This window comes from Mya arenaria, chromosome 15 (assembly GCF_026914265.1).
Source record: "Mya arenaria isolate MELC-2E11 chromosome 15, ASM2691426v1".
NCBI classification, from domain to species: domain Eukaryota; kingdom Metazoa; phylum Mollusca; class Bivalvia; order Myida; family Myidae; genus Mya; species Mya arenaria.
This window is the reverse complement of record NC_069136.1, coordinates 46,409,099-46,432,145: the sequence shown is the minus strand read 5'-3', so window position 1 is coordinate 46,432,145 and position 23,047 is coordinate 46,409,099. Positions and strand designations below refer to the sequence as shown.

Genomic DNA, 23,047 nt, shown 5'->3' with positions numbered 1-23,047 from the left:
AAAATGCATAAATCATCAATTTTTTAACATAAATATAAAATTCTGCGATTTAAGATTTTGTCAGCAGTCTTGTTTAACTGGTTTCCATGCAATTTCGCAGAAATTGGCTCGTTCCAAGACAAAAAATAAAAAAAAGTTGTCAAAAAGTTCAATCTGTGAGAGTGCTTGCTGAGCTTTAAAAGATTATGGCCCCTGTTATTGCGCATGCATTGTGCCATATTGTGGGATATCTTGCCTACTTCGGTTACCTATGAAATCTTCATAATCAGGCATTGGTGGTGTTAGTAGTTTATACTCTGGGTGCTGGCGTGAGCACATTGAAGGGTCCCAGAGTGCCAGTTCAACCACCGCACACCTATCCTCAGCAGAACCAGTACTAGGTGCCTTCACCTCTGCAAGGAACTGATAACTTCTGTACATGCCAGGGGCAGTGGTACAGTGCGAATAGTCGTAGAAAGGATTTCATAACTAATCACAACAGAAGTAACCTGGTCCGCCCGGGAATCGAGCCCGGGAATCGAGCCCGGGTTGTCCGATTCACAGTCCAACGCTCTACCGATTGAGCTAACCGGGCGGACAATTAGGTATTAGCATGCAAGATATCTTATATTTCTTGATATTTTTTCTCACCTTAAATTAATATTTTAAACACTATACCTTCCAGCAAGATTGTAGCATCTTATTTGGCAGCAAGTTTAAACAATGAATTTTCTATAAACATGCTAGAGTTTTTACGTTCGACAAGGGACATAACTCTACTATTATCGAAGTTATTGGCGTTGCTTTTAATCTGCTTATTGTGTCTGGCAATAAGTTCGGCGAGTTCATTTGCTGCCAAAGACAAAAAGCCAGACAAAAACACAAAGGCAGCACTTAAATACATCTGCCAAAGATAAAAACGCCTACAATTCGAAGGCAGCACAGTAATACTTCTGCCTAGGACAAAAATGCCGACTAGAACACAAAGGCAGCAGACAATACCTAAGTCTGCTATAGACAAAAACGCAGTCAACACAAAAGCAGCACAACAATACCTTAGTCTAGACAAAAACGCCGATAACAACACAAGGCAGCACAACAATACCTAAGTCTGCTAAAGACAAAAACGCCGACAACAACACTAAGCTTCACATCAATACCTCAACTTTTTTCTTACATAAAATATCAAATTGACTGCAGAACACATGTCTTGTAATGCAGACACGAAAACAAAAATGCCCCACATAAAACATATTAAAAACAAAAAAAATTACCAAACATTTCTCATGATTTATAGTAATTTGAGGAAGCATTTTAAAGATTGAAGTCCCATTGCCATCAAAATTGACATGACAGAATTGATTTCACTTTATTGTTAAAACCCCCTGAGAATTCAAAGACCGTACACATCTTGATTCATTTTAAAAGTCACATGAACAGTGACGTCCCTACTCCATTCTGTTTTTAAAATGAACATCAATCACATTTGCACTTAAAGACGTTTTTTACGCAAATCCAATTTAATTTTTTTCCAAAAAAAAAATCTCACTAATTTCACTCAAAGCTCAACCACATAATACAAGAAATCCTAAAAAATAGAATCTTCAGAAATGGAAATCCAGTTGAAACTTAAATGAACAGAGGACACTTGAGGCATTTAGATAAGGCCTAAAAAAAAATACATTTGGTTCGGGTTACCCGACCCAACCTACGAAATAGGCGCGGACCCTATCATATTTATAGTCAGTTTGAAAAAAAAAATGAAAAATAAAATAAAATAATAATATCTATTTTTTTTGGCTTTTCAATATGTAGTTTAAAATCTTGAATGCTTTATGCAGAAGATTACTTCAACACCATTCTCCAATGATGAAAATGACATTCTTATATAAAGCCCAATAAAAAAAAAAGCCTAATTTTTTTTTAGGCCTAAGATAATATGGTCATGTAACACAAACAATGCCCAGAAGAGAAAAAGAAATCAGGAAACTCTGAGACTCTGAATGACCATACAAAGCATAGCTATAAACAACATAAACAAGAATAAGTGTCAGACCAGCGCGGCATCACAGAGTTTATAACAGGGCTACTGCACTATAACGTGGTGCTTTACCCATCATCATAAATCAACATTAACTATAAGCTGCACCCACCATAGTTATCCTCCAAATGGATGGCAAAACAAAGCATGAACAGGAAGAACATATAAAATATCTGGACCTGTTTTAAGAATTACATATATATATATAGAGATAATACAGTAAAAGGGTTAACTAGCCAATCTCAAAGGTTTAGGTACAATTTGAACAAGAGATGTTTGTCAAACATTATGCCCCCTGAGCGCCAAGTTGCCAGAAATATTTGGACAATTGAATGAAATATGCATGGACTGAAATGACAGCTGATTTGTCATTGGATGCATATGAGGCAGGTCATCTACTTATGATAACTTAAGAAGGCAAATAAATGCCCAACTAAAATAGTAACATAAAAGAAAATCATTTCTATACAAACATTTATACATCAATCCCAATCATCTGTGCATGCATTAAAAAAATATGGACAATCAGAAAACCTTTTTTCAGCTTACAGTCACACTGACCTTGACCTTTGACCCACTGACCTCAAAATCAATAGGGTTCATCTGCTGGTCATGACCAATAAGCCTACCTAGTATGAGGTCCCTGGGTCAAAGCGTTCTCAAGTTATTGATCGGAAACCGTTTTTCATGTTAAGGTCACACTGACCTTGACCTTTGACCCACTGACCTCAAAATCAATAGGGTTCATCTGCTGGTCATGACCAATACACCTACCAAGTATGAGGTCCCTGGGTCAAAGCGTTCTCAAGTTATTGATCGGAAACCGTTTTTCATGTAAAGGTCACACTGACCTTGACCTTTGACCCACTGACCTCAAAATCAATAGGGTTCATCTGCTGGTCATGACCAATAAGCCTACCTAGTATGAGGTCCCTGGGTCAAAGCGTTCTCAAGTTATTGATCGGAAACCGTTTTTCATGTTAAGGTCACACTGACCTTGACCTTTGACCCACTGACCTCAAAATCAATAGGGTTCATCTGCTGGTCATGACCAATACACCTACCAAGTATGAGGTCCCTGGGTCAAAGCGTTCTCAAGTTATTGATCGGAAACCGTTTTTCATGTAAAGGTCACACTGACCTTGACCTTTGACCCACTGACCTCAAAATCAATAGGGTTCATCTGCTGGTCATGACCAATAAGCCTACCTAGTATGAGGTCCCTGGGTCAAAGCGTTCTCAAGTTATTGATCGGAAACCGTTTTTCATGTTAAGGTCACACTGACCTTGACCTTTGACCCACTGACCTCAAAATCAATAGGGTTCATCTGCTGGTCATGACCAATACACCTACCAAGTATGAGGTTCCTGGGTCAAAGCGTTCTCAAGTTATTGATCGGAAACCGTTTTTCATGTAAAGGTCACACTGACCTTGACCTTTGACCCACTGACCTCAAAATCAATAGGGTTCATCTGCTGGTGATGACCAATACACATACCAAGTATGAGGTCCCTCGGTCAAAGCGTTCTCAAGTTATTGATCGGAAACCATTTGGTATTCCTACCGACCGACAGACAGACCGACCGACCGACATGTGCAAAACAATATACCCCACTTTTTTCAAAAGGGGGCATAAATATCCCAGCCATGTCACATACCTACAGCCTCACCACCTCTGTTAACAAGAAAAACAAGAGCACTCCTGAGGAATAGACAACACTCGCCTGTTAATATTTTGTGCCATTTTTTTTTCAGTCTGAAAAAGGAATATTTCAAAAACTGTTTGCCAGAGTTATGACCCTTGCTACACAGTTATATACTGTCCCTGGCTACATGTGTTCCAACTTTCATTCAAATAACTAAAACAGTTTTTTACTAATTATGACCAACGTTTAATAACATGCAAACCGACTGAACAAAGGCTATCACAATACCTTAATTTGTTTTCTTTCAAAAACTGCATCCATTTCCACCTTTAGTGGTTTAACGAAAAAAATTAATAGATGCGTGGATGAAGCAAATGCCAAAATGGGCCATAATAGCTTCGTAACAGCAATGAATAATGTACAGGCATAACATAACCTGGACCATTTGTAGAAAAGCCTTCTTTATGACCACTAGTGTTTACGATACAGTACAAGTGCCTGTCTATATAGAAGCGATCATTCCCCCCACGGGATTCCCGTGCCTACCGCCCAATGTGAGAAGGCTAGAGCGTGAAAGCTAGTCCAAGAGTGAAGACAAATTGTCAATAAAGTATTAAATATCACTCCATCAAATTGATAACCAGTCGAGACAGTCAGACTGTTCAGAGCACTAACTTGATTGTCACATTGTCATAACAACAGAGAGGTGCAGACAGGCAGTTCCTATGAAAGGTGATAGACAATATGCCTACAATGACAGCCACAATATGGCTCCTAACAGTGAAGTTGTGATTGCTTTCCTGGGAAAATAATATACAATTGTTGTCTATGACCGATAAAATAGGTTCCTAATAAATAATTGCTTTGACGTATCCTGTGTTCAAGTCGGCCAACGAAAATTCTTATTGAAAGAACAAATAACTAGTCAAGAAATCTTTGGATTTTTTTACAAAAAAAGGAAATTATTATATTTTTGGCACCATCAATATCATATCATGTATAGATGAGGTTACAAAAGGGTCTCTTGTTTTATATAACACTCTCAAAAACATCTGAAACATGGAACAACATAACATTTCAAGTGCCCTTTTAAAATCAACTGTTAAGAATCAGTCCAGAGTACTGTTAGAAAATCCCTCCCCCTTTCCCTTCCTCCTCCCATATAAGGGTTTCAGATAAGGAGGTGCTGCACCCTCAACTGTTTTGGTAGAAGCCTTCTCCTCTCATTGAGAACAGCATCTGTACCCTTCTGCCTTCAAAGAATTAAATGCTAAAAAATTTCTTTGGTTTTTATTAAAACTTATACTGATTATAAACATATACCAATTTTAAATATAAATTTGGCATCTGAAACCTTATTTCACTTTAAATAAACACAATTCCTAACATTTTCTGTTAAATTCATAATGATTGTCCAAGTTCATAGCTTTTCTCCCCTAAGCACCCTGTCTTTATTCTGCAGCGCCTGGCTCTTTTTAAAACATAACTAAAACACTACACATGATTTTGATTTTCCACTTTTTTTGCAATATGCCATGCAATATAATGTTCCATTACCTAAAGGACATTGAAAAGGACACAAAAATCTTGGAACAAAATATTCGCCAGTTCTGAAAGCTTTGCCACTCTGTCACACAAAGGCTCTTCCGGAATACCTCATAAACGTCAAAATAATGGAGATATTGTCGCTTTATCATGTGCAGAAACACCAGAAGAACATCACCATAAAGCTTAATTTCAACTCAGTTACATGTCTCACCAGACACATTATAATGTTCATAAATGCCCCTGAGACCGAATAGTATTTAATAATTAGGTGAAACATTGATCACAGGGAGACATATAAACCACCACCACTTCATGGACCAAAACAAACCTTCAACTTTTGTGAAGCTTATACCAATGTCTTTTATGCTGAATGAGATGAACGCTGGAGTCTGTTTCCTGGGTAGATAGCTTGTGGTATCCATTTGAACATTTCAGGCAATAGAAAGTTCTTTGGTTTGGGATCAAACTCAATTTCTCTTTAGTGAGAGGCGGCCAACCAGACCTCACTTACACCCCTCAACTTTACCTTGTATGTTGAAATGCTGTAGAAGTACCAGTAGCAGACATCAAACAAGAACTAGTGAGAATCAGAGAGACCATGAAACAAGGAAGAACTAGAAATACATGCTGTTGAAGAACCAGTAGCAGACATCAAACAAGAACTAGTGAGAATCAGAGAGACCATGAAACAAGGAAGAACTAGAAATACATGCTGTGGAAGTACCAGTAGCAGACATCAAACACAAGAACTAGTGAGAATCAGAAAGACCATGAAACAAGGAAGAACTAGAAATACATGCTGTGGAAGTACCAGTAGCAGACATCAAACACAAGAACTAGTGAGAATCAGAAAGACCATGAAACAAGGAAGAACTAGAAATACATGCTGTGGAAGTACCAGTAGCAGACATCAAACACAAGAACTAGTGAGAATCAGAGAGACCATGAAACAAGGAAGAACTAGAAATACATGCTGTGGAAGTACCAGTAGCAGACATCAAACAAGAACTAGTGAGAATCAGAGAGACCATGAAACAAGGAAGAACTAGAAATACATGCTGTGGAAGTACCAGTAGCAGACATCAAACACAAGAACTAGTGAGAATCAGAAAGACCATGAAACAAGGAAGAACTAGAAATACATGCTGTGGAAGTACCAGTAGCAGACATCAAACACAAGAACTAGTGAGAATCAGAAAGACCATGAAACAAGGAAGAACTAGAAATACATGCTGTGGAAGTACCAGTAGCAGACATCAAACACAAGAACTAGTGAGAATCAGAGAGACCATGAAACAAGGAAGAACTAGAAATACATGCTGTGGAAGTACCAGTAGCAGACATCAAACAAGAACTAGTGAGAATCAGAGAGACCATGAAACAAGGAAGAACTAGAAATACATGCTGTGGAAGTACCAGTAGCAGACATCAAACACAAGAACTGGTGAGAATCAGTGAGATACCATGGAACAAGTCGGGTTCCTTTCATCCTTTAAAGACATGGACTGCATCACAGTAATGATTAAACTCATTGCATGAAAAGAAGATGATATTTCCTATTGGTCTTAACCCAAATTAAGTTTATGCAATTTTGAGCCAATTTAGGGTTCCTAGCTGGGAAAAACATGCACAATTAAAACAAACACAATTCTTGTATTGACAAAACTTCAAGTTACATTGGAATCATAGCATGAATTACTAAACATGACCAGAGAGCTAAGGGTCGAAAGTTTTTATCAATGTCACTTTTATCAGACATTCAAAATATGGAACTGGCACACAAATATTCCAACTTTTTATCCCATGTCTGAAAGCCTAGTGTCAATCATTCTTGGGCCAGAAATATATGTCTTATTTATTGGAAGCTATATATGAGTGTGAAGTACAATGTAGACTTGATCCATATCTACAAAAGATTGCATTCAAGTACCGTAAATGACTGGGTATTAAACGCCCTTTTTTCCCTCAGATTTCAATGCAAAAAAAATGCCTGCGTATAATACCCAGTAACAATTTTTTTAACTTTTTTTCTGAGGTCGATTTCAAGAGTTTGTTCAGATTTATGTAGAAAGGGATGTTACTCGCGTCATATTGATCGAGTATATACAAGTTAAAACAGCAGTTGAAGATCGGGATACAGTATATCGTAAGACGTTTATAATTTAAACAAAACCATTTTTCGATTAAAGTTTTTCAATATTATTTTGATAATAAATTGAATTAAACTTGCATATAAAAAAGCAAAGTTGGGCACTGTCAAAATATTTTTTTGTCAGTTGTATGAGAAGGTGTGAATAACTCGACTGCCTTTTACCTGTTTAACATACCAATACTACAAACTGTTGCAATAATGGTCTTGTTTTTTCGCACTTTGTCACATTCTTTATTCTTTTCTTATGCTCTTCCATGCAATTGCAATACAAAACAACATGGAGTTAGACAATACTGACAGGATAATATCAACCTTTGATCTCTAACCTTGCCCTTGACCTCTGAGGTCACTTTGACACTGAGTGTTACCTTGACCTTTGAGGTACAGACCTTAGTCTCGAGCCAAGCATGTCATCCATCATAGTGAATATTCATGCCAAGTTTTTTTTGGAAAATCCTATATAATGCATGGTCAAGATACAGCCCGGACAAGAATCATTTTAACCTTGACCTCATACCTTGACCTTTGAGGTACAGACCTTGGTTTTGTGTGCAATATGCTATGACTACCTCATCATAGTGAACCTTCATGGCATGTGTTTTGAAAATCCTACAATGGCTGGTCAAGATACAGCCTGGACAAATTCAGTCCAGATAAGAATATGAATTGTAGTGCTATCATATATTAGGATTGAAGTACATCTTATTTAGATAGCTTTTATCCAAGGAATGTTCTTGATATTTCAATTGTTACTTCGCCCTTACATGTCAACCAAGAATGTCCACCCATTTTACTGCTTCAAATTATCTGACCAACAAAATTTCTACACTCGGAAAAGTAATCCCTGAACTCGCCTAATTATTCATTTCAGCATAGAAATCCAAGCCTTGGCCTTTGAGTTTCTATTAGCTGAAATTTAGCCCCATTCCCACTTGGGTTAAAGGAAGACAAATGATAATTATATAACACTGATTTCCCAGATGAAGAAAAAACAAACTTGTTCATCAGGAAAAAGATGTCTCGAAATAACTAAACAAACAGGTTCTATATTTTCAGCTTTTTTGTATTTTGCTTCCTAATGTAATCAAATTCAATTGTTCCAAACAGTTTTAAAATGTTCAATGGTATTCACCTTTTGCCAACATAAAAGTGAGCATGTATTCTCTAGTTTATAATTTTTGTTTACACCTTTTAAATAAATATATTTCTCAAGATTACAGATCTAAGGAAAGACAGGACATATTTCACCATGATCACCAGCTGAAAGTACTCTTTGCAGAACATCAGCCAGAAGTGTTGTTTTTAAAAAAAAAAACATCAGCCAACATCAAACAAAGATATTGATTGCTAAACATCAGTTTTTGCACACATTAGCCAAAACATCCAAAAACATCAGACAAAAGTAGTTTTTGCAAAATATCAGACAAAAGTAGTTTTTGCACACGTCAGCCAAAAGTAGTTTTTTGTAAAACATCAGCCAAAAGTAGTTTTTGCAAAACATCAGCTAAAAGTAGTTTTTGCAAAACATCAGCCGAAAGCAGTTTTTGAAACGCCAAAAGTAGTTTTTGCAAAACATCAGCCAAAAGTATTTTTTGCACACATTAGCCAAAAGTAGTTTTTAAAAGCCAACCATCAAAGTTATTATTTGCAAATAATCAGCCATAAGTAGTTTTTGCAAAACATCAGACAAAAGAAGTTTTTGCAAAACATCAGACAAAAGTAGTTTTTGCGAAAATTTAGGAAAACACAAAACAATAGCCCAAAGTTATTTGTGATGAACATTCAACAAGACTAACCACACAATATAGTAATGCCATAAACTTAACAGAATAAGACTACAATGATCAAGAGTCAAGATGTTTGGGGACTTTCATCCAGAAATCGCCCCCTATAAGATGCCATTCAATGCCATATTTAATTAAAGCTCGAAGCTATATCCCTATACCCAATAGGCCTTAGATTTTTCCTAATATTGTAATTATTTCTGAACAATTTCCTCCGCATTGTTAACACTTCTGGCCAAATAGTCAATTATTTCTGATGAAATCTAAACCTTTTGCTCTACTCCGAATGCTGAAAGGAATGACTAGCCAGCATGTACATATTTGGTTTTTAGCAGAAGGAATTCTAAACAATTAGCTCCACAAGTAATGTGACAATAAAGAACATTTTGATCACCGCAAATTACAGTCATGAGTCACTTAAAGAAAGTAAGTAACAACTGTTTCAAATTTTACAGAAAATATTTAAAATGTACTTACTACGGAAAAGACTAATTAAATGATTATAGCTCCCCCCAAAATTATACCATAATTGTATTAGAATAATGTGGTCAAACTTAAGCTGTCACAGTTCCTCTCACTGATCTTACTATATAAAGTTTGTAGCTATGGTGTCAATAATTGGGTAAAATTTCTAATAAAATCCTTCAGTAACATTAACTTATAGTCTCCATTATATATTAAATCCAAGAACTAAACGTTACACAATGGAAACACAACATCACCTAATCAGAAACAAATATACATCAATTCAAAAGCAGTGCCACTCAGTCACTGAAGCAAATACAATTAGCTTCAAGATCTTGACATGAAATAATGATCAAAGGGAAGCTCCAAAGCTACTTCTAGAAGAAAATACGAAAGACATAAAAGAATAAAAACAGATTTTCAACAATTACGTGTTTGTATAACATTTTATGTTTTATTGTAAATATGAACAGCTCCATAAAAATCAAATTACATCCAAAAACTGACAAGAACTTTTTGTGAACAAAAAAAATTACAGAAATCAATCTCCTAAAAAAGAGTAGAGAAATCCACCATCTAAGACAGAAATGAGCTTCTCGTGATGACAAAAAGTGTCATCGATAACCTTCTTGAAATGATACCGCTTTTACAGCTGTCTATGTTAGTCTTGTAATTAAGCATTAGCCAATAAAACAAAGTTTACAGCCATGTTAGAGACACATTTAATGTCCTCGTTCTTAAAAGAAAAAGTACAGCATTATTGCCTATAATGAAAAGACACAATCTGATATCATATGATCATGTACAAATACAATTAGTTTAATGTTTTCATCAAGGGTTTAAATCATTACACATGAACTCCACCAAAAAAGCATTGAGTCACAAAGACTTTAACATCTCTCCCCCTCCTGAAGATGCTTGAATTGCATATATTCCAATGGGAACACTTTAAGCCTCATTTAACTGCTTTAAACAAATCAAGAGTCATTATAATTCTACTGAAATTCTACTAAAAGTCAAATCAATACCAGCATATTTTATTCAAATCACCTCTTGCAGTGGATTATGACATGTGCATATTATTAAACGGCCTTTTCCTCTAAAGGCATTAAAATTGGAACTTGTAGTTCCCTTGCCTGGCAATTGGCATCAAAGGGTAGAACTGGGAAATGCAGAGTACTCATTGTTATACCCAGAAAAAGGGCCTCCCATGTATTAACATTAAAGAAGAGGTCTATCTAAACAGAGGTAGAGTATTGCACCTTGGTGAGATCTCCTTGTATCTCAACTTAATTGTCAGATACCTAAAGTGACAGAAAATTGCCATACTTCAAAATCATTCCACTTATGGCATTAAATATGCACTTTAAGTCCTGGTGACACAGGTGGGCTAAAGCCATAATGCAGCAAATAGTGCGGAAGACCTATATAAACTCTACAAAACAAATAAAGTATTTAGAAATCCCATGTAATTACAATTCTTATAGACACCTTAAGACATTACAAATCAATTAGTAAACAGATTTAGAAATAACTCTTGTACATTATAACAATGAAATATTAATGGTAAAAATCACTTATCATTCTTCTCAGTACTGTCTAATGGGGTGGATACTATATAGGAGACAGTTTTATTTAAAAAAATTTTTTAACAATTTCAGATTATCAACCCTTACTGTCAATAATGAACATTAGTTTAAACTTTATTTAATTTTACAACAATTGTGAAACAAGCTATAACAACTTATATTAATCACTCTCGTTGGCATGATGTTGCGCGAGAATGTGGTCTTGTGTTGTGAGGGAAACCGGAGAACCCGGAGAAAACCCACTTGTCCGGCTTTGTGACCACCAACCAAACTCACATGCGCCCAGGCCGGGAATCGAACCCGGGTCGCCTTGGTGAGAAGCGAGTGTGCAAACCACTGCGCTAACCGGACAACCTAATAATGAACATTGACTGAACAAGACACCACCAAACAAAATTTTACCAATGTTCCAAGGAAACAAATGGATACATCTGCAAAACTGCCAACAGAAACTATATGGCAATGTCTTCGATTTCATTAATCCAATAAATAAATGAAATCACAGAAAACAAATCTTATTAACAACTGCTGTGAAAACACTAAAACTTCCCAACCAGGCTGGTTGAAACCTGAAAAGCCAACCACAAAGACAAATAGTGCCTTTTAACTATGAAACACTTCCTTTTACAATCCAATCAATCCAAGACCAGTTCATTCATGTGTGACCTTATCCATCCAATCATTCCAAAACACAGCGCCACTTAATACATCAACCTAATCCTGCCATATGTTTACCAAGACGTTTCCCCATCAGAAAAAAGCTATTGCCATCATCAGCCGAGGAAAGACGGATGTAATTTCTCACCACATACAAGTTTACAGCGAGGACTAGAGAGGGCTAAGGAGGAAACACTTTTATTACAGCTTTTAGGGAAGACCAATAAAATACAGCAAAGATAACAATTCTCATCTAAGCCCTTATTTATGAAATATTCCATCAAAATCTCTCCAAATTTTCCTCTCAGCTCCACTTTTCATGCAGTTATATATTAAATTTGCCAATTAGATGTTTTCTTCAGAGCTCTTAAAATCCCAAAATAGTTGCTACTGAAAAATTATAACAAAACATTTATATTTTGTAAAAAATGCAAAACAAATAATCTAGCAAACTGCAATGCATGTTTAAAGTAAAAAGAGTCTTACGTACATTCAGATTTCATTTCCATTAGATGACAAAAGGGCTGTGGACATACTTGGTCTGATTATCATACTGGTTTAATTTTTTATCAGCAACATGAGTTGTTATTGCTCGCAAGAGTACCATGAGAAATTGCCAGCTTTCCGCTGCTTTCTTAGTTGGTCAAGGGCTACAACTCAATAAGTATTTTAACCAGAGTTATGGGACTTCTCATTTGCTAGTTGTCATGTTTGCCAAGTTTAATTTAAGCGCTTCCAACATCTTTCTTCCAAGTTATTGCCAACACGATTTGCACGACATATTTACTTATTGTTTATTTATTGTTTTGTACCAAGAATACCTTGATCATAGCATATTCTTGGACCACACACAATGTTAAAATGCAAAAATCAAACAATAAATATACAACAATATTTTTTCATCATTTTTACACTTACCGTTGGTAGATGCCCCAAAAAGAGCGGGAAGCTGGAGCATACCTCCATCTTACACACATGTTACACACACATTACACACATAAATCCAATTACACAGATATCACATGAGTTTTCAAATTATTTCACAAAATGTTCACATACAATACAAATACTGTGTGAGTCAGCATCCAGTTGACGTTATACGCAACATGACTTTTTGTGCAAGTACTTTCTTCAATAAACACCTCCAATTAACACCACACTTTTCAAGATAAACTTCAAGCAAATGTTTAATCCACAAACATCCATAAATTCTGAAACTGCAATAAAATACATACAAGTTGACAACACCGCACAACAATACTTAATGTCAAATGCACTTTGTACCACAAATGACCAGAATTAATTATTTAAGCTCCGCAAACACTATGCACAAAGAAATTCCCAAATGCTGGAAACAATTAACCTACGGACCATTATATCGGAACAACTATACTAACTATCTTGTTTCTCTGACTGAAATATGACCTTCACAAGTCATTATTGACATGCTTCATACATAGAAAACCTAACATTCTCCAGAACTGCCCACTTTCTCTCAATAAACACAACCCAACTGTTTGAGCTTTAAGACCTTTTTGATTCCAAGAAAACATTTGTGTCCACAGTTATATGACAAATATATATGACAAATATGACAGTTATAGCTAGTGATGTTCCAATGATCAATTTTAATCGAAAATCGATTGTATGGGCCTGAAAATGGTGACAATAAATTAAATTAGGTCATAATCGATCGATAATGCAACCAGTAAGTACTTTTCCTTCTTTCCTCTAGTTATTTTTGTTGGATAATTTGGCCAACTTTCATCATTGAGTTTATTTATTAATTGGGAAGTGCTTAGTTGTTATTGTGAACAATATGGTCAAAAGCAGCAACAACAATAAATAACTTCAAACATACACATAACATAAGCATACTCAAGGATAACGAGTTATTGTACAATAGAAAAGACTACAATTAATGTTATTTCAAAAACTGAATGTACTATCAATAATCGGTTACATCAGTGGAACCGATTATTTAAGGAACGAATTGCGGGGTTGATGTCATTATCGGGGTATGAACGCAATTGGGTTGGTCAATGTGTGTGGAGTCCGAAGGACTCCACGCGTACTTTGACCAACCCAGTTTGCACAATATTGAAACGAAATAGTAACCAGCCTATGGTATAAGTGTTCTTACACGGTACCACATTCTCCGATTTTCGAAATATGTCCGCTAAATGAAATTATCAAATAAATTATAAATCATACTCACGTTTGTTTATGTAAATATAGGGCACAGCTCCACCACGGAAGTGTCGACAGCTCTTTTTCTTTGCACCACCGTAAAGTGGTGGAGCTGGCGTTTAGAGGCCGTGCAACTCTTACATTTAAATCTTGGTGATTTGAAATGAGATTTTTTCCTTTTTTCGTTTTCAATACAGTAACTTTTGTTAATTTTTTCTGTTGGATGCACCCATCACTTTGACAATTCAAGGACCACAACTCCAGGGTAACAATGGCAATTGGCAATTCAACACAGTGGAAATATTAAGTATGCCTATAAGCATTATTGCAAAGTTTTGAAAAGATTTAAAATGAAATGCCTAAGTAAGGAAGCAGAAATGAAAATGTTGTGATACGGTTGCGGACAACAACAGACAACGTGATGGAAGGGACAAAAAATCACATTTTACTGCAAAGTCGTATTTTTAGTTGTTGCTGTGGGTTTATTAACAACATCATCATCATTACAGTTATTACAATACCACAGTTCCTTTATAAGAACAAATACAGCAGCCCAACTACCATAAAATAGGATACATTCATGAAAATGATCCCAGCGGGACATATCAACATGTTCATAAACTATACTTGGTCAATACCCCCATTCAATAAACTTATACCAGCCAAATCCTTCATCAGGAGCTCATACAAAATTCATAATAATATACAAATAGTTCTTACAAGCTACAATGTTTACGGAGAATATGGTACTTTGGTTGTTAAAAATTCCAATGACTTTCTGAAATACGATCACACTGATGAATGGATGAATGTATTACACTAACATATTATTCATCCTTTTTTGTTAAATTATAACTTCAGGGCCCAATTTCTCAAAACTTCTTAAGTCCCTTAAAACAGGATTAAGCTAAGCTTACTATTTTTGTCTTTCAATAATTTGCATAATATTTACTTCTTTAAGAGTTTTAATACTTAAGATGGGAGCTATCTTCACTTTATTCACAATTGACCATTTTTCATTATCAAAATCCAATTTAAGGACGTACTTCGGCTTATTGAAATAAGCTACTTAAGCCTGGTAAACTTAATAACTTTAGAGAAATCAGTTCCTGAAATAATATTTACAACACAAATTAGACTGGGTAATGATTACCATACATTATAAAACCATAATATTCTATGTTCTTAAAAATACTTGAAATATATTTTCATTATATACTACAAAACAAACCCATAGGGTATAAAGCCTTGCTAATGATAAGTCCGGTTGTCCGGTTTGTGCACTCGCTACTCACCAATGCATCTTGGGCTCGATTTCAAGCCTGGGTGCATGCGAGTTTGGTTTGTGGTCACCAAGCCCGACAAGTGGGTTTTCTCCGGGTACTCCAGTTTCCCCCACAACACTCTTGCGCAACAACGTGCCAACGAGAGTGATTAATATGATTTTGTTTTAACTTGTTTCACAATTGTTGTAAAATAAATAAGTTTAAACTAATGATAATACATGGATGTTTTTCTGCAAATTTATTAACCAACAGTCATTTAAAAAGTATTGTTATATCAAATTAATTTTAATCAGCTTGATAATCTCGAAAGTGGAATTTTCGATACTTGAAACTACAGTACAGTTATTCCAAGTTGTTGCCTTATCTTATCGCATACTTCGAACTAGGCCAAAATATTGACAATACAATCACTAATGTAATCTCTCAATACTGGTTTATAAAAGCTCCAATCTAATTCAGTCCAATTAAGTGCCAATTTCTGTGGCATAGAAAGTGTTTTTGCCCTTTATTGAATTGTGTATGACGTATTATTACATCAGGATATTTTACAACATTCATTCTCCTCTTTAATATGGGTCACGGCATATGGTTTCAGGCAAGCCCGTTTTGGACAAGAACCGTTGTCAGCCATCTCTCAAGCACAATACCATCGCTCCAAACTCAATTGTTATCCCTTTTATGGTCCATTTTGCCGCATTTTCTGGCTATTGAAGTCTAATTATGACAATATTTACTCAATAAAAGCTCTTTGCATCAAAAGCACACCATAAGCAGAAGCCGTAATCATATTTCTCCATGTTCTAGGAAATAATTCTAACCACTCATAAGAAGAAGCAGGGCAACTCTTGAAAAAACTTCAAAGATACTTAGGTAATGGTTTTCTCCACTTAGACAAAACCACAGTCTTCACAAAAAGAACCAGACAGCCGTAAACTCATTGTGTCAAGTTATACAGTGTAGACAAAAAATTGGTCAATTACATAGACTTTAAAAGAGAATTAAGTTCAATTCCATAAACTAGAAAATTGTTTTGTCAATTGTTAATAGACATAAATATACAGGAACAACAGACAAGAAGGGATTCAGACCCAAAGAAGATTTAATGGAATTAGGCCTCTGTTGAAAATGTAGGAGGGATTCAGGCCCAAGACAGAGTAAATAGACTTAGGCTCCTGTTGAAATGTAGGAGTGGGCCTCAGGCAGAGTTGATGGACTTAAGCCCCTGTTGAAAATGTAGGAGGGGTTCAGGCCCAAAGCAGAGTTAATGGACTTAGGCCCCTGTTGAAATTGTAGGAGGGATTCAGGCCTGAATCAGAGTTAATGGATTTAGGCCCCTGTTGAAAATGTAGGAGGGATTCAGGTCAGAAGCAGAGTTAATGGACTTAGGCCCCTGTTGAAAATGTAGGAGGGATTCAGGCCAGAAGCAGAGTTGATGGACTTAGGCCCCTGTTGAAATGTAGGAGTGGGCCTCAAGCAGAGTTGATGGACTTAGGCCCCTGTTGAAATGTAGGAGTGGGCCTCAAGCAGAGTTAATGGACTTAGGCCCCTGTTGAAATGTAGGAGTGGGCCTCAAGAAGAGTTAATGGACTTAGGCCCCTGTTGAAATGTAGGAGTGGGCCTCAAGCAGAGTTGATGGACTTAGGCCCCTGTTGAAATGTAGGAGTGGGCCTCAAGCAGAGTTAATGGATTTAGGCCCCTGTTGAAATGTAGGAGTGGGCCTCAAGCAGAGTTGATGGACTTAAGCCCCTGTTGAAAATGTAGGAGGGGTTCAGGCCCAAAGCAGAGTTAATGGACTTAGGCTCCTGTTGAAATTGTAGGAGGGATTCAGGCCTGAATCAGAGTTAATGGATTTAGGCCCCTGTTGAAAATGTAGGAGGGATTCAGGCCAGAAGCAGAGTTAATGGACTTAGGCCCCTGTTGAAAATGTAGGAGGGATTCAGGCCGGAAGCAGAGTTAATGGACTTAGGCCCCTGTTGAAAATGTAAGAGGGATTCAGGCCAGAAGCAGAGTTAATGGACTAAGGCCCCTGTTGAAAATGTAGGAGGGATTCAGGCCGGAAGCAGAGTTAATGGACTTAGGCCCCTGTTGAAAATGTAGGAGGGATTAAGGCCGGAAGCAGAATTAATGGACTTAGGCCCCTGTTGAAAATGTAGGAGGGCTTCAGGCCAGAAGCAGGGTTAATGGACTTAGGCCCCTGTTGAAAATGTAGGAGGGATTCAGGCCAGAAGCAGAGTTAATGGACTTAGGCTCATGTTGAAAATGTAGGAGGGATTCAGGCTGATGGACTTAGGCCCCTGTTGAAAATGTAGGAGGGCTTCAGGCCAGAAGCAGGGTAAATGGACTTAGGCCCCTGTTGAAAATGTAGGAGGGATTCCGGCTGATGGACTTAGGCCCCTGTTGAAAATGTAGGAGGGATTCAGGCTGATGGACTTAGGCCCCTGTTGAAAATGTAAGAGGGATTCAGGCCAGAAGCAGGGTTAATGGACTTAGGCCCCTGTTGAAAATGTAGGAGGGATTCAGGCCAGAAGCAGAGTTAATGGATTTAGGCCCCTGTTGAAAATGTTACGAGGGATTCAGGCCAGAAGCAGGTTAATGGACTTAGGCCCCTATTGAAAATGTAGGAGGGATTCAGGCCAGAAGCAGAGTTAATGGACTTAGGCCTCTGTTGAAAATGTAAGAGGGATTCAGGCCAGAATTTGTATTTTATTTTTACAAATAATATAATGTATGATACTCTGAATAATGAAAGCTCTCAATCCTGCTTTCAGGGTTAATCCTGAATGTTATCATCTGTGACACAAGTGTGTCTTTATTTACAGCTACTGTTTGCTATGTCTACAAACAGGAGCTTTTATAGGCAAAATCTGAATACACTTTTATACAGCATTTACATCACAGTCTGGGGAGGAGATTTCCAGCCACCATATCTATTTATACCCAGTAGTTAAACAAGCTATAATTGATATCAACACAAGTTAACGAATACTTCATGAATTTCAAAAAACATGAAATCCTTCATAAATTGCCTGATGTAAGCAGAATTTCAGCCACATTTCAAACCGTAACCCTCAAGCCTGGCAAATACTTTTTTAGTATATTAATACAGACATTTAATGCATTTTTGTGCTACAGGATGACAATTTACAACAGTAATCTCAATCTTTACATGCAGTTATCTCTATCAGCCATCAGCTTCAGCAGACATTCGGTAATGAAATTTGTGATGTTGATGCCTATAAGATCTAGTAATACGCTGAATATGCTTAGATACTTGGGTGACAATTCACTTCTTCCCTTAATGCATTTTTGAGCCATAATGACAGTTACACAAACATTTACCTCAACCTCCCATCAGCTGCAGCGGCACCTCCGGGTATGATCTTGGTGATGTAGATGCTTGGGTCATCCTCGATGTGCGGGTTGTCACCACCTCCAGCTATACTGAAGCCCAAGCCCGTGGTACCCTGTGATGGAGAAGAGTAAACACATAAAACCAGGAAATCAATACGGCTCATGCCAATCACACTGTGTCTATCCCATCATAAGTCATCACATTATTATCTCACATAAAACACTGATATAAAACACTGTCATCAATCAAGCATTTGTTTAGTCCCTGAAGGAATTATCATTAAAATCAGGGCTTCTAAAAACCGGCAATTTGCCGGTCTGGACCGATTTTGACCAAGCCAGACCGATTTCAGTTTCAAAAAGTGTAAAAAAAATCGTTTTTTTTATAATTTCGGCCCGAAACGACGGCCAGTAAAAGTTGCAGGAATTGTAATACACAAATATTCATGGGTCATTCACACATTCAAAACTACCCTCAATAGGTCATAAAAGTGTCTTAGTTATCATGTGACTAAAGCGACCAGCTGCTTTTTCCACTACATTGATCACACTATAGCATATCTGTTAGTTAGCAGATGCTTGCAATCGGTCCAATCATGTGTATTGGTAGGTCGCAGAAGACACAATTAAACAAACTATGTATTAATTGTGTGCTTGCAGCTATCCTGATTGAGTGTTAAAATCGGTCCATATTTTCACATGACAATATGAATATGCTATGTCGTCGTCGATCAGTATATGATATATCCGTTTGTTGATTACCAAACTGTTAAATTTAAATTCCATATGTCATTGTTAATCCGAACCCAGTCATATATTGGATATCAACAGTTACAAGCTCGATTAACTACATAGTCTGGATGCTGAGTGCGCCTCTTACCGTAATTCACCTAAGAGTTCGGACACCTTAAATTAATTATTTTTTTCGCTGTCCGAATACATAGAAAATTACCATTTTTACATTTTATTTACATGTTTGTTTAACCTGCCCTTTTTCTTCATGTTTGCATTGTACCACTTATTAATTTATCCGTAGTAATCAATGGTCATAAACTTATTTATTACGCATTTATAAGTGTAAATCCTTCATCAAGATAATTAAAACACCATTTTATACATGCATTGAACTGAATAAACACATTCTATCGGCTTCAGATCAAAGAGTCACACTGTGTGACGTCACATAACTTACAGTTATACCCACGAGGATCTCGTGGAATGCATGGACATTGCCATGCAGGATTAATGTATAACTAACTGTACGATTATTGATTTTTACGGTCTATTAGTGAGGTACAAGTTTGACAGTTTATTGGCAGATCGTTTTACAAACATGTCATCTCTATGTTTTCTTAATTCCTTGATTGCCCTTGTTGTTTCTTTAATCCTCCAATAAATATATCACACTTCCTTTTCAACAGGCAATAAATCGTTTAGGATGGGTAGTAACTAATTAACTTATCACAGTGATGTATACAGTTAAGTAATCTAACCAGGCATTTTAAAGATAAAAATCAATAATCTTCGTCTGTGAAACTCAGTAACTGTGAAAGTTATGATTGATGTCCTTTGGGTGTCCGAAAATTAGGTACGTAAAATAAATTATTTTGGAAAATAATTATGGGTGTCCGAATATTTAGAGTGTCGGAACTCTTAGGTGAATTACGGTACGTCATTTTAATTCGCAGTAATGAAAAAATCGTTGTCGATATCACACATAATGCTTGAAGCCCCGATTATAAATCTAGATATATATTATTGTTCAAGAGTATCCGTTGAATGTTTACCCACTGTAGATGCATTAAGCAAATAAAACATAATACTGTTTCACTATTTGTCGTCTGACCGCTTCCCGACAGCCACAGTTATTTATGATCGCAGTCGTTCTTATTAGAATGCCGCAGAACTCGATGAGAATCTCATTTGAATTAAGCTTGTATCAATGACTATCTGAATCGGCTATGCGGCTCTAGAACGCTCTTTGGAATTGCGATATCGCGAAAAATATTGACAGAAAAGACGTCGCGAAAATGTGTGACATTTCTAAATAATCGGACTTTTGAACAGGCCTTTCTTTTTTATTTGGGGGGGGGGGGGGGGGTCGCCGGATCTAGACCGGTTGTGGCCGGATCCGGACCGACTGAGGTTCCAAAATTTTAGAAGCCCTGATTAAAATGTTTGACTGTCATAAGATCACCTATATGACTTATTCATAGTACCATTTCCAAATCTGTTTCGTTTTACCTCGCTTTACTTATTTTCTACTTCAACAATTGTGCTTAATTACAAAAATGGTGACTCAATGTATGATGACGATTGCTTAATCTGTTTGTCCAGACTTTTATGGCTATATGTGTATACCACAGTCATCATATCCTTCTACAATGATAATTGTTTCATCTGTTTGTCCACTCTTTTACAGCCATGTGTGTACATCATAGAAATCATATCCTACTACAATGTTGATTGTTTTATCTGTTTGTCCACACTTTTACAGCCATGTATGTACATCATAGTAATCATATTCTACTACAATGTTGATTGTTTTATCTGTTTGTCCACACTTTTACAGCCATGTGTGTACAACATAGTTATAATGATTGTTTAAACGGTTTGTCCATATTTTATACGTCCATATGTGTACATCACAGCCATATTTAACATACCCTCTCCAGTGGAATCTCTTCATATTCCCATTCACCATCTCCGTTCATCTGTAACAGAGAAACATTGACTCAAAACAGCATTTAACAAGGGTCACGTTTTTTAACAGTGGGCTCCGCTCATGGGGGCACATGCCCGGTTGTACAAAAGTCACTCCTGTAAAACAATAATAACATAAATATCACAATATTTAGAAAATATGATTAAGAATAAGACGTTCATTGAACAACATGCAACAAATCAGCGACCATCGTCAAAAACTATGGATATTAAGTGTCATAGATTATAATAGAACCTGTGACTTGTAGGGTGAGAGAAAGCAGCTTAACTTCTAAGTTTACCTCTAAATCCACTGCTTCATTCAATTTCTTGTCTCAAGTTAAGAATATAACATATAATGCCACTTGTTTATCCTTATGCAAGAGATCCAAACAGAACTTGGATTCAATGTTATTGATATTCTGTAAGACACAATTATTAAGCTATATGAAGAACGAACGTTTTATGCTTTTACACACAATTCTATTAATGAAGACCATGATTTCTTATGAGAAACACATCAACAAATACAAAACTTATCAAAACAACAGGTACACAAAACTCCTCTTAAAAACCAAAAACACTTGAAAAGTTATTCCACCGACAATCCAGTTTTCATCTTGGAGAACATACATAGGGAGGCAGAACAGAGGGATATAGTGTACGGTACATAGAGTGAGTCAGCTGAAGCTGCTATGTGGGCTGATGTAGTATTATTACATTTCCAGTTGTGGAAAATCAGTTCCACCCTGTTCTTTACTACAGAACATTTCCTATCAGATCTCTTGAAGATATGATTTAAGGCATACAAAGTACAATTATGTGAGTTTTAGATAAATGGTGACCCTGCATTATTTCTGTTTCATTTGAAAGTTTTTGATATCAGTAGAGAAAGAACAAATGAAGAAAAAATATTACAAACATGTTTTTTTGCTTAGAAATATTGTGAAAAATCAGTTGAAAAAAAAACACGAAAATACAATCTGCAATAACTTTACCTATATTTCTATGTTTTTCAGTCATGTAATCCACATATTTAAGTAATTAGCATGCATAACCGATTAAAAATGTACCAATCACCAGTCACCCCTAAGTTAACATAATTACAAATGACTGGATGAAATGTGACAAGTGTATTTGTACATCAGATTTCTTATAATGAGCTTTTCAGTTTTAGTCAAAATGTGAATGGTATCAAGTAAAAGTTTTTCTTTTAAAGTTTCTATTCAATACATTGACATCTGGCCATTAGCTTACTTCAAAGATGTCCAAACTGAAGGGCTACACCAAAAACATTCCAAGAGGCATTAACAAAGAAGGATTAAAAGCCTTTTTTGCTTTCATTTCCCAAAATATATGTTTATGAAGTGAAAAGCGGATCGAGAGGCACATTTGTATGCATGAACGTTCACGTGTTGTGCCCAGTTGTTGAAAGGGCAGTAACTCAAGGCAAGGTTCTTAAGTGAGAGTTGTTGGACTTTGTACAACTGTGGACCAGTCTAAAGGGCAGTAACTCAAGGTGTGGTTCCTAAGTGAGAGTTGCGGTACTTTGTACAACTGTGTACCAGTCTAAAGGGCCATAACTCAAGGTGTGGTTCCTATGTGGGAGTTGTTGGACTTTGTACAACTCTGTACCAGTCTAAAGGGTAGTATCT

General features: G+C 36.5%; 1 protein-coding gene across 10 annotated transcripts in view; it reads right to left on the bottom strand.

The window, feature by feature from the left end:
• LOC128220448 (disks large homolog 2-like) overlaps positions 1 to 23,047 on the bottom strand; it is a 144,494-nt gene that overhangs the window by 58,992 nt on the left and 62,455 nt on the right. For 9 of the 10 annotated variants that reach the window (XM_052928842.1, XM_052928845.1, XM_052928844.1 and 6 more), the window contains 2 exons: positions 21,356 to 21,403; positions 18,678 to 18,802 (listed from right to left, as the gene is read on the bottom strand). In XM_052928842.1, coding sequence (XP_052784802.1) covers positions 18,678 to 18,802; positions 21,356 to 21,403 — 173 coding nt within the window. Of the gene's footprint in view, positions 1 to 18,677; positions 18,803 to 21,355; positions 21,404 to 21,694; positions 21,944 to 23,047 lie in introns of those variants that run through there. The other variant, XM_052928850.1, reaches the window with a different exon arrangement.